The sequence below is a fragment of the Xenopus laevis genome, chromosome 8S (genome assembly GCF_017654675.1).
Source record: "Xenopus laevis strain J_2021 chromosome 8S, Xenopus_laevis_v10.1, whole genome shotgun sequence".
Taxonomy (NCBI): domain Eukaryota; kingdom Metazoa; phylum Chordata; class Amphibia; order Anura; family Pipidae; genus Xenopus; species Xenopus laevis.
The window spans coordinates 42,934,897-42,948,188 of NC_054386.1; the positions used below are offsets into that span (position 1 = coordinate 42,934,897).

The 13,292-nt window shown below is 38.3% G+C and overlaps 1 protein-coding gene across 5 annotated transcripts in view; it reads right to left on the bottom strand.

The window, feature by feature from the left end:
• Nucleotides 1-2,783: 2,783 nt before the first annotated feature.
• rabgap1.S (RAB GTPase activating protein 1 S homeolog) overlaps nt 2,784-13,292 on the bottom strand; it is a 124,189-nt gene continuing 113,680 nt past the window's right edge. For all 5 annotated transcript variants that reach the window (XM_018232866.2, XM_018232867.2, XM_018232868.2 and 2 more), the window contains 7 exons: nt 11,728-11,820; nt 10,693-10,803; nt 8,597-8,701; nt 8,242-8,325; nt 7,777-7,848; nt 6,820-7,020; nt 2,784-4,234 (listed from right to left, as the gene is read on the bottom strand). In XM_018232866.2, the coding sequence (XP_018088355.1) occupies nt 4,112-4,234; nt 6,820-7,020; nt 7,777-7,848; nt 8,242-8,325; nt 8,597-8,701; nt 10,693-10,803; nt 11,728-11,820 (789 nt within the window). In that variant the 3' untranslated portion in view covers nt 2,784-4,111. The remainder of the gene's footprint in view (nt 4,235-6,819; nt 7,021-7,776; nt 7,849-8,241; nt 8,326-8,596; nt 8,702-10,692; nt 10,804-11,727; nt 11,821-13,292) is intronic.

The window sequence follows — 13,292 nt, forward strand, 5'->3', positions numbered from 1 at the left end:
CTTCGCGTCTATGGCCAGCTTTAGTGAAACAAAGGAATTTTAATATACTGTATATACTTAAATTTCATTGTGGCTGGATTAGTTAACCTCAACTAAAATCATGCTAAGAAAAGGCTACACTCAGTTGCCTCTGACATTTAAAAAATCTAATTTCCCAGAAAAATCTCTCTTAAATTAGGGGCCTATTTCTAAAGCAGAGTGTAAGAAACAGAAGACAAAGAGAGCACACGTATAACAGCTGCAGTGTATCAAAGTACCTTCAAAGTTTTTTTATTGCAGAGAACAAACCAAACGTTTCAAGGGCTTTGTGCCCTTTTCGCCAGTGGTATCACCCATAAATACAGCCCCAGAGCAAACTGCTGGGCAAATCTATCCACTGGGTTAAAGACAGAATAGCAAAAACATGTATCAGATATCACTTTGGGCAAAAATACTCCAATTGTTAGACACTTTAAAGAGAAAGGACATAATGCCTCCCAACTTAAGTTCCAATTACTGGAATATGTTCCCAGAACAAGGAAAAGGGGAAACAGCTTGAAGCAAGGTGGACTTGTAGACTTAACACAGTCACACCTAATGGTCTCAATGAACATACAGAATACCATTGGTTTCCATATTGATAGGGTTCCCCCTCCGATTGTTATAATAAGATTTGATGCTTTTATCTGTACCTATCTGATTTTTAGTGGTCTGTGATTTTCTCCAGTTCGGTGATTATTTGCCTTATAGGATAATTAAACCTTTAAAATAAGTGAATATTGAGCACATACTGGTCCAATATCTTACGGCTTTGTAAGGGAGTCCTGGGACAGGACATTATAGCTTCTCCTGCTCATGTATTGTTGTTCTGGGACGAAGATTCCGATTAGATGGAAATCCGCCTCCCCCACAACCCCCCGAAAGATTGGCTTCTTAAAGTGGATGAATTAGCCAGATTCGAGGCGCTTTCCTCTTTTTATGCTCAAAGGACAACACATTTTAGAGATGTATGGCTGAGATGGTTTCTTTTTAGAGACACAGCAGACTACAAGCAGATATTGGGCTCATAAATCAAAATGTACACTTATCCGTGGTATATGATGGCAAACTGAGATTTAAGCCTGTCTATGTTAGAGGTTGCTGTTTGACTGTATCACAAAACAAGAAATGTGCTATGCTTCCCCCCTTTTTTTCCCTTTTTTCTGTACCCCACATTTGTTTTTATAATTTGTTTTATAACATTCTCAATAAAAAACTATGATTTAAAAATAAAAAAAAAGTGAATATAAAATTGATGAGGGTTTTATTCTAAGCACTGTTGCCATGTTCATTCTTTATTTTTATTTTTTTAATTTCCCGAAAATGAAGGGATACGTGTACAGTTAATCTGAATGAATTTTGTTACAACAGTGCCACCTGCTGGTCATTTCCTAACCATTCTCACCACCAAGAAGTTAAAGGGCAACTCATGAAAATTTAATATCCAGCATACTGAAATAAGAAACTTTCTAAATACAATCAATTAAATATTATGTACATTCTGTAGCAGCAGTTGGGTGTCAGATATTTATTGACAGTTAGATCCAATACTTCTTATAGGGGGGCTCCTTTTGCCTAGAAAATGTATTAGGGCTCACTCTATTAAAATCGCCAGACATCATCTTTCTCTACATGCAGCATTTGTGCAAGAGGCAGTTAGATTTTGTTTGTACTGGAATCAGTTATTTGAGTGAGCTCTAATTCATCTGCTAGGAAAGGAAGCCCCCTATAAGATATATTGGATCTGTCAATGACTATCTGACACCTAACTGCCGCAAGAAGACAGAATGAAGAGAAACAGATGCGGAGAGAGGAATAGTGAAGATAAACTTGATTATTTCAGAAACAATGCTGACTTGATTATATTTAGAACATTTCGTATTTCAGTATGAAGTTTATATTACATTTTCATTTTCGCGATAGTTCCCCTTTAAGGACGAAGTTGTTAGGCGAAAGAAAGAGGCTGCTCTGATGTTCTTCTGGTAAGTAGACATAATAAGGTTTCTATTTTTTTCCTTACCAGAAGAACATCAGACAAGCCTTCTTTCTTTCTCCTGACTTCTTCCTTGAATAAGTGGTGGTCAGAAAATGACCAGCAGGTGGCGATATTGTAATATAATTCATTCATGTTAACAGTACATATATCCTTTAATATTTTAGAATAAAAAATAAATAACAAAAGTACATTGCAAAAGTGCTTAGAATAGCAGTAAGGTTTACTTATCCTTTAAAAATATTCTATATGTGATTTATGGTTAAGAAAAAGCGATCCAATAAATGTGAGACACTGTACATTGTGGGCAGGCACTTTATGTGGTGTGCCCTCCTGGTGATGTGTTTCCTATATGATTAGACACATTTAATTTTATTTTTTTTATTTTGGAGATTTATTTGCACAAAAAAATGTCTTGATACATACACTTTGATCCAGCACTTGTTAACTGGAAAATATGGACACTCTCCTTGGCTGGCAAGATTGCGTACATGGTTGGCAGAAGAACATCAAACGGTCCTGACCAATCAGGGGAGCTGCAGTGTCATCCGGTTGGCAAGATGGTGTGGACTTTTCCCAGACTGGTTGGCAAGATGACGACTGCATTAGTTCTAACAATGATGAGAAGCGTTGTTGAAGGTGTATTATTACATCATTCGTCACAAAATTAACTCGGTGGAGGGCGGGTTGTGTTTGTATTTAATGCATTATGGTTTGGGGGTTGATTTGTTAGCAATATCATTGAAGAAAAAGGTGCAAAGCCCTTGAAACGTTTGGTTTATTCTCCGCAATAAAACACTTTGGAGGTACTTTGATACACCGCAACTGTTGTACGTGTGCTCCCTTTGTCACGCTGAAGTCAAGCAATCGTTAAGGGACCCTGCTGACCGGTAAATTCTACATAACGCTTCTAAATAATTGTGAGGGTCATGAGCATTTCTTCTTATTTGTTACATAGAAAACAGAAGACTTCTAGTACAGCACACCATCACAAATCGTTATCCGAATTCCAGGCATCATCAAATAAAATTTAATGTATTTATAAAGCTGTGTGTGGGGGTTTTTTTTTTTATTTGTAAAATTCCAGAGCGCAGTTGAAAAGTGCCGAGTAAAAGATATGCTTGCCATTGCTGGAATGTTTGCCTTTACTTTGAAAAGGCCACAACAGGTCTGAAAAGCTGTAAAATAATGGAGTATATTTCATAAAGTAAAAAATTGCTGCTCTTCATGGATTGGAGAAATACACAGCTTTATAAATATACCAGTTATTATGTATGGAGTTTTACATATGAAGTAGGCCCCTCTGATGTGTATGTTTTAAAGTGAAATTCGTACCTCATTTACTTCTCCTGAGACACATTACCCTTTGCTGCAAGAAAGAGCAATCCACTTTTTGGATACAGAAAATTCTGTATTTCAGTAGTAAAGGTGGAGTAAGTTGTAAGAATGTTCCATTCGTATGATCTTGTAACAGCAGATTCTGCAGCAAAGTCCCTTGTGAAGCCAATGCATTAAGTCAAAAGCCAATATGAAAACAATGTACAGCAATACATTTTAGATTAAAATAAATGGAGAAATACAGTCACAGAGCAGCAACACAAACACGTTGGGCACAGAGCAGGAACCTCCATTAGAAATTAATAGAAATTAATGATATTATGGGCTTATTAAAGTAATATTAAAGTAATATTAAATACTAGTTTATCTGCCTGGTTCTAGATAGGGGGTCCAGTGAATTCATAGCTGTTTTTAAGATCAGGCAGGCACTGAATGAATGCCCATACCACCATTTGGGGTCCCTGATATAAAATGCTATAGAGTAATTTTGTAAATTGAATGAAATTGTGATAAGAAATTAGATGTATCCTATAGGAGACCCCTTAGTAAGTGTTAGATTAAATTTTATGTGGACTGCAAAGAGGAAATCTAGAGACCACGGGGTTGCCTAAATATCATTTGAGAGGGATAGACGCTGCCCTTCTACATTCCTGCCATGCTGCTCTTCTGGTCCTTTTACATGTAGGCAAACCAAAACATCTGGCCAAGGAAGGCAACAGAAGGCATTAGGTTTCAGAATGTGGTTTTACAAGGGCTGATGCATTAAGAGGTCTCTTTTCCTTGCACTCCCGTGGCAGTTTTTATGGAGCTGATGGTCCTGTTGAACCAGGTCTTTTTTGCAGCTTGTACTTCATTAAAAGCAAGGCCCAAATGGTGCTCCAAGTCCTGCAGAAGAAATATGAATTACAATTTTAGACACAGAAACAAATGATATCTCAAAGTGTATATAGGGGTGCATATGCTGTTGTGCAGTCAGCATTGATTAAAGAAGAATCCAATACCAGCAATGTACAACAGTTAAACACAAACCAAAGTAAAACAACAAAAAAACTAGGTAATGCTCAGATTGTTATGCCCCATGAGCTATGAGTGTAGCAACACAGATAAGACAGATTTGTGTCGCCAAGATTATGTGTGTGATATTTTCATTTAAGTGCCTTAACAGGTCTCCCAACTATTCAGAGGACCCCTGACATTTTTTTATATGTAATTATACAGGAGGCATATAATCAGGGCCGTTCCTGCCATGAGGCAAGGTGAGCACCTTGCCTCAGACAGCAGTGAACGGGCAGTTACAATGGGCGGCAACAAGCCACCTCCTGTAACTTTAAGAGCCGAATTTCCGGTTTAGCGCAGTATGCGCTCGCGATGTAGCCCCTTTTGACTCACTCCGATGATAAACTTTTAAGCGCAGAGCGGGGCGGCATCAGGGTTGCTGCCTCAGGCGGCAGCAGCCCACGGATCAACCCTGCATATGATGCACTAAGTTTAGAACAATTATGCCATTTTGTAGTTTGGGGTAGAAAGGCCTTTTTATACCAATTTGGCTCGACGTGTATTTTCCAAAGATATACAATTTTCTAGGTTGAACATTGTTGTGGCTTTACATAAAATCAGTAGGCATCTTCTATACCTATAGTTACAATCAGGCCAAGGGCAGATGGAACGCCAGCTCTGTTGCTCTCAGAATGCGTATTTTTTTCAGGCTGAGCGAAGCAGATCCGCTCCGTGCTCCATCTCCATTGATTTCAATAAGATCCATTTGTGTGTAGTCACACGCAGCAGAGCAAATCGGAGGTCAGCCTGAAAATGCCCGCTTTCGCGTATTTGGCATGAGCTCCACTGCGTGTGACTGCACACAAGCAGATTTTATTCAAATGAATGGAGACGGCGCACAGAGTGGATCTGCTTCTCTCAGCCTGAAAAAAATAAGCATCATGAGAGCACCAGAGCCAGCGCTCTGTCTGCCCTTGGCCTGATTGTCACTATCGGTTAGAAGATGCCTACTGATGCCTGCATTTATTAGTGAAAGAAATAATATCAGGGCACAATCTATTTTTAAATAAGAAGGGAGCTTGGAGTAAAAGGTTTGCCATGTAGACGTATTGTGAAAGAAAAATGAAAAACATGAGAGGGGAGCGTGTCTCTACGACAACAGGGACGCATAAATAAAAGAAAGCAGGATCAAGAAGGATGCCTCTGAGGAAGATCACATCGGGCAAACTTAACATTCAATACAGTTCGTAGTGGAACCACAAACTTGGAACACAAGGAGGAAGCAAGACACTGGCAAGACACCATTCCCTCAAAAAGTTACCTATACAGGCATGGGACCGGTTACCCAGAATGCTCAGGACCTGTGGCTTTCCAGATAATGGATCTTTCCGTAATTTGGATCTTTATACCTTAAGTCTACTAGAAAATCATGTAAGCATTAAATAAAACCAATATTCTGGTTCTTCTTCCTATAAGGATTAATTATATCTTAGTACAGGCATGGGACCTGTTATCCAGAATGCTCGGAACCTGTGGCTTTCCAGATAATGAATCTTTCCATAATTTGGATCTTTATACCTTAAGTCTACTAGAAAATCATGTAAGCATTAAATAAACCCAATATTCTGGTTCTTCTTCCAATAAGGATTAATTATATCTTAGTTGGGGTTAAGTACAAGGTACTGTTTTATTATTACAGAGAAAACGAAAATAATTTTTAAAAAATGTTGATTATTTGGATAAAATGGAGTCTATGGGAGATGACCATTCTGGAGCTTTCTGGATATCGGGTTTCCGGATAACAGATCCCATACCTGTACACTGAAGTACTCTGTCTGGGAACTGGGTGACAATTTAACCTTACTATATGCTCTGACAAAAATGTTTCTGTGTAAGTGAAATACTGTTTTAAATGAAGAATAAAAACGTTAAACTAAGGGTAGTGCCCCTGCTTCTTAATATGTTTACAGAGAAAAAACGGAAAGCTCCCTGAGACCAATGATATCTGTTTTTTAGAATTCACTTCTAAAAACTTGCCACCTGCACTGGGGAAGGGAAGCTGACACAGTTTTATGGAAAAAGCACATGCTGATTTAAATCCATGGAAGTCTGAATCACTATGTGTGTGGTATATGGCACATTAATAAGTAGCTGATTTATAACAAACGGGTGTTACTTGTAATCAATCTTCTTGCTCTAGATTTTTGTTTTGTCATTCCCCCTAGCACTGAATGCTGATCTATTGTTTTATTTTGAGCCAACGCTCTGTCTGCCCTTGGCTCTTCTGATGACCAGGACAACTGTGTCATGCCTAGCCCCACCAAACAGTTGTCTATCCGATCAACCACTCAACCTTGAGCTTTTAGATTGTTAATTTCCCACATCCACCCTGAAACGTCAGTTCCAAATATGAATGCATACAGTATATATTATTAAGCATCTATTTTCTAACCTTCTTTTAAATACAAACAAACCTGTATTTTACACTCTGCCTCTACCAGCTGCAGTTTGGTCTGGGCCAGTTCCAACTCCATCTCCCGCAGCTGGTTCTTCAGAGACTCTTTCTCTTCATCTGTGTCCTCCATGGTGAAGCTCTCCTTCAAAATGCTGACAGGCTTCAAATGACCCTCTGTGTTGAAAAATTCTCTGCAACGCTCACATCCATCTACCTTTTGCTAATCAAAACAAAGGAATACAGAATGTCAAAGATGGTTTTCACTGCTGTGCCCCTCACAGAGGTACATACTACTGATCTGAAACCTTTATAAAATTTCAAAATATTGTAGAAAGGGGTTCTAAGCGACTTAGATACCCTTGTGTAAGTCCCTTGGGTATAAATGTTTTTAGGTCTATAAATTTTAAAGATTAAGGGCCAAGTCATATAAGGGACAGGAAGGAGGTCCCTGCTTTGTAAAGCTTACAATCTAAGTATGACTCCAAGCATGCCCAGAGTCATGGGCTGATCTACATGACGAGTTAAAGGGGACCCAACACCCAAAAAAATTCATTAAAAATTATTCAAAATCCTATTTTATCACATTAGTCAAGCAAATGAACTTTAATTACACTATATCAATTATTTGAATCTTGCTTGGGATTTCAAAATTATAGCAAACAGGCAGCAACCATTTTGTGCACACTGTTATTAAGGCAAGCCTTGCATCATCTCAGAATCTTGTTTGTGCACCAGAATGGGGATCGCAATGTCCATCCCCATGCCCTGGCTACACAATTAAATGGTAAAGAGAACGGGGGGATATGTGGAGAGCAATGACATCTATGAAGTGCTGAATGGAAAGTGAAAGTAATTGTCTGCCCCGCCTCTATGCCACAGGCATAGAGGAGTGGCAGACAATATTTGATTGACAGCTGAATGTGTTCACATCAATGTAATTATGCAAAAAAAAAAAAAAAAAACACCAAGAACTTACCCGGATCTTCTCAATTTCTGCTTTGTTTGAAGAATGTTGCTTTTCAAGACGATCACTTAGTTGGGAACATATCTGTGAATTATTATGAGAGTATGAGATGAACTATATCAGTTAGCATACAGATAACCAGTTCTTGGGGGATGCATTGCAGGGTAAGGAGACATTATATCACTGGTGTATAATACAAACCTTCCAGTACAAACTGAAGGACAACCAGGGGGAGATAAGCAGACCCTAGACATTGTAGACACTGCAGTGAATGTTTTTGCCACTTTATAAAGATATTCAACTAAAGGTGGCCATACACGGGCCGATAAAAGCTGCCGACAGACCAAGTCGGCAGCTTATTGGACCGTGTATCAAGTACTGTATGGGAAATACTGTGATGTACCTAACATATTCTCCCACTGGAAGATTAGAAAGGGGTCAGGGCATTGCTAGTACCTGTGTGTAACTTTACTGTACCTGTTTGTAATCTCCAATTATCGAGCTATTCTTCTTGATTTCAGACTCTGCTTTATCGAGCTCCCGGCGACACATTTCCTTCAGCTGACAAAAATACAATTGGTTAAAAAGTTACAGTGAAACGCACCAGGGGGTGAGTTTTTTTGGGGCGTTACAAATCTCTTATTTTTTTTACACTGAGTATGAGGCTGTAATTTTGCATAATCAATCATTTTAGTAAGCATGCAAACCTCACAATATGCTTCTATGATATTATATAGACATAGGAGCATGTTTATCATGAAATCAGAGCCGCCTCAAGGGTTAGTAATTAAAAGGGTTAGTCATTAACTGCAGTTTACAGTATCTGACCAACCTGTGCAGATTCTTCCTCTAGGCGTCTCTTCTCCTCCTCTGCATCAATAAGCTTCTGTTTAGTCATTAGTAACTCCTTATTAAGAGCATCAGATTTTTCCTCTGCCTGCAAAAGATAAAAACAAGAGGTTATGTAATAACAAACTGGACAATCAGCCATTCCTAAGAGTGTAAGCTTGTACATTTAAGATTTGATAGCATGACTGTTTATTTTGATTACAATTAACAGAGTGGTCCATGACTCGAATATAGAGAAATTGTGAATCTGAATAGAAACAAACTACAACCTATTCCTTCCTTAGTTTAGAGGCTGGAAGTAACTATTGTTACTTTCAGGCAGGCTCATTCCAAACTTCTTCTCCCAAGCCTTCGTCTATGCAGACTGGGCTAAAGCAAGCAAAGTACCAGCCTTGTGGTATTTAAAATAATAGATGTATAAAAAACATATGGACATTTTCCAAAAAATATGCTTTAAGCTTACAAACTTACGTTCCCCTTTTGCAGGTCTCATCTCTTTGTCCAAATAAAATATTTATTTATTTTCTTGCTTTAAGGCAGTGATCCCCAACCTGAAGTCCAGGCTTGGAGGCAAGTTTTGGAAGTAAAAAGTCCAGGTGTACTTTCAAACAGAATCTCCTGTACACTACCAGTATGCATAGGGGCTTATTTGGCAACCCCTGGAAACCTTTTTCATGCTTCTGTTGCTCCCCAAGTCTTTTTACATTTACATGTCCCTCATCGGTATAAAAGGTTGGGAACCCAATCGGCTACTCCCCTACAAAGTTTATCTCACTTCAAAAAATGGAGAAAAGCTCTGAACAAAACTTTTACTGAATGAGAAATAGAGGGTATTATCTTGAAATCCTTTACAGGATAAAGGAGCTGTAGAATTCAAGAAAATAACTCTAAAATCATCACAGGATGGTATAACACACCCTTCAAATTTAACAAAATATTCCCAGGCAATTCGGATAAATGCTGGCACTGTGGCTCCTCTTCGGGCACATTATTTCATATACTGTGGTAGTGTGCAGAGATACAAACTTTCTGGACTAAAATGATTGACATTTGCAATACTGAACTACAATTGACAATACCAAAAGACCCGGCAACTATTCTTTTACACCATAATGAAAACTCTGTTTCTTCTTACAAGAAACCCCTAATGCAATATGCTTTGAACTCGACCAAGATAATTATACCTCGAAAATGGAAAACAACGGTACCTACAATAGCTGAATGGACATCAGAAATGGAGGACATCCACAAATATGAACGGAACCATTGGCCAACTTGGCTACCCTGGCTTATATTCATTGGAACTACCTAAGAGGGGATTAGATATTACATGAACTACAATAGATACAGGAACCTGCCAGACCATGAAACTAAATGATCTACTGTTTAGCATGCTTAATGAATAAAAGTATAAGATACTTAGAAAACTCTCCTATATATTAGACATCTTACCAATGAGATCACAGAGTTTACAGGACATAGTGGAGACATGCTTCCAGCTGGGGAGCAGATACTCTGCCTGCATTTCTCAGCAGGCCAAGATCCACAATCTTCTGGCACTAGCCGAAGGAGGCGCAGCTCAGACACCTGTTCTTACTGTCTGCCTTAGCTATATTCCTCAAATTAGGGTGAGAGGGACAACTACATGCCTCCCACTGTCTCTCTTTAATCCAGGGGGTAAGCCACAGGTCTTTGCACACCAAGAAGGAAAGCAGAAATCTGCTGTGAGCTACACAATTAAACATGGCTGTGGGTAACAGAATATCAATTGCAAAAGTAGAAGACCAAAACACTGCTTGGCCATAAAAGTCTATGGAGACTGGCTTCTGTAAGGTATTCTAATAAAACTTTTCAATAAGCTTTAGAGTTTGCTGCATACATCCAGCCTTATAGCAGCATACAGAATTGTTCGTAAATGACACCTAATACGTGAAGATTTCAGACTCCTATCAGCAAGGGACTAACAAATGGACTAATAGACTGGCGGCAAAAAATCCAAAAATGGTATCCTGCTTTTTTAAAAAAAAAAAGAAAGAAAGAAAAAAGGTTAAATAAATAGAGTATAAGAAAGAGTCTTACATTATCCAGATCCTTACGTAGTGCTATCTTACTAGTGACCAGCTCATGGGCAAGATCATCATTCTCTTGTTCCAGTCTCATGTTTGCCTCCTGCAACCGACGATTTTCACGCTAAAAAAAACATAACTGGATTATAAAAGAAGAAATCTTTTTTTCTAGGGGTTCATAGCAGTAAATGGAGCAGTTTCTTGCAATTGGCCCCTTTTGGAAGTGAGAAGTGGGCTGACCTCTGGGGCAGGCCAATTCTGTGGCCAAGAAGTAAGCTCTTAGTGCTCTGTCAGGCAGCAATACTTTGCATTAGCGGGCAGTGTCGGACTGGGACACCAGGGGCCCACCCAAAAATCTTAGACCAGGGGCCCACCAAAAGACCTTAGATCAGGGGCCCACTCTCAGTACTATTATAATTTCTCTTCCCACGCAACCTCTATTCTGCTAGTTTCTTTTCTTTACATGCTATAATCTATTATTCAATCTATTTAGTCTCTTTGTTCTCATAGAAATAGGTAATGGCCATGAAATATGCCAAATGTTTTAAAGCAGGAGGGTCCATCGGGAGTTTTCCTGGTGTCCCCGTGGGCCAGTCCGACACTGTTAGCGGGTGCTGTGTATCAGATGGGAACACACTCTATTCTATTTTGTACTTGTATTGATTGTGATGTATGCAACTCTATATATGTTCTATGTATATAATTCATGTGATTTAGTTGTATAATCACATTTACTTTACAGTGCTACGCAATATGTTGGCGCTATACAAATACATGTTAATAATAATTCTAGTATGGGGACATCTTGAAGCTCCTAGCCATGGGGGGGGGGTGTGAGTGTGCGTGTGTGCGCGTGCATATATATACCGTATATATATATATATATATATATATATATATATATATATATATATATATATATATATATATACATACATATACATATATACACAGTATATAATATATATTTTTTCATTAAAAGGACAACTAAAGCCCTGTTTAAATACATGAAGTTTGCATCTCAGGAATATTCTTAATTGAAAGCAACCTCAAATCTTTCCACTGGGTCTTCCTGCTGCGCCTGCTGTTCTCTCATCATGTGGTATTCCCGCTCGTATTTCTTGAGCTTTTTCTGGCTAATCTGTATTGAAAAAAAAAAAAAAAAAAAAGAAAAAAAAATATGTATCTGGGTACAGGTGAAATTAAATTTATACTCCTGCCAACGGAAGTTAAATCTGTGTACAAATTTCTATAACATTTTACAACGACCAATTTCCTGGTTTGAAATTAGACTTCACACAGGCAAGCCTATTTCAAGTCTAATTACAATAGATGTTATGTACTTTACGAGTACATTTACTTTATACTGAATCATACACAGGTCACACATACAACTGAGGCTTACAGTGATGAATGTTACCAGCTATATATTCAAGTATAGCTGAAAGAGGAATAGAATAAAACAATGAAACAAGAAACTAGAACAGTGAAAGCAACTAAACTGAATGCAGTGGAGTAAAAAGGGAAAGGACCCTACACACAAAGACAGTTTGCAGAACAAGTCTGATTACAACTGCCAAGAATACCTATTGGCAAACGGAAAACAATACTTCAAAGTATGTTACAATATATACAGGCCTGGACTGGGAGTCAAAATAGGCCCTGCCATTCAAGTACACAGAGGCCCAAACAGCCCCCTACCAGCCCACTATATGGTATCTTTCTATTGAACCACACAGCAGCCCATCTGGCATTTGCCAGAACCCACAGATTGCCAGTCCGGGCCTGAATATATACAAGGAAACACTAAGAAGCAAAAACCAGCTGCCTGTCACTACAACAAGTGGTATAGTATTCACATCTGTACTGTGTACAGGTATGGGACAGATAACGGATCATTCCATAATTTGGATAATTCATTCCATAATTTGGATCTTCATACCTTAAGTCTACTAGTAAATCATGTAAACATTAAATAAACCCAACCGTTATCTGGAAACCCGTTATCCAGAAAGCTCCGAATTACGGAAAAGCTGTCTTCCATAGACTCTATTTTATCCAAATAATCCAAATTTTTAAATATGAATACCCTTTTCTCTTTAATAACAAAACAGTAAATTGTACTTGATCCAAACTAAGATAAAATTAAGCAGAACCAGCCTATTGGATTTATGTTGTATGTTGTATTTAATGTTAACATGATTTCCTAGTAGACTTTAGGTATGTAGATCCAAATTAGGGGAAGATCTATTATCCAGAAAAATCCATGTCCTGAGCATTCTGGATAACCGGTCCCATACCTGTATACATATTTTTTAATGTCTTATTAAATGTCATATTTGCTAAACAACCTTTAAACACATAATAACTGGATGGTGTCTGACGCATGTTCACTGATAATGAAGAGGTAAAACTGTAGCTTTCAGCCAAAGGCAATGAAGCAAATAATATAACTGCAACAGGAGAAAGTGCATTATAAGAGTCCTGGTTTAAAAGACAAAAAAGAAACACAAACCTAACTTCCAGGATAGGAGTTTCTGTTTTCAGAATATGTTGTTTTATCCGGGGTGGGAAGTAAAAAAATTCTAGGAGATACAGGGCCTTGTAATCAGC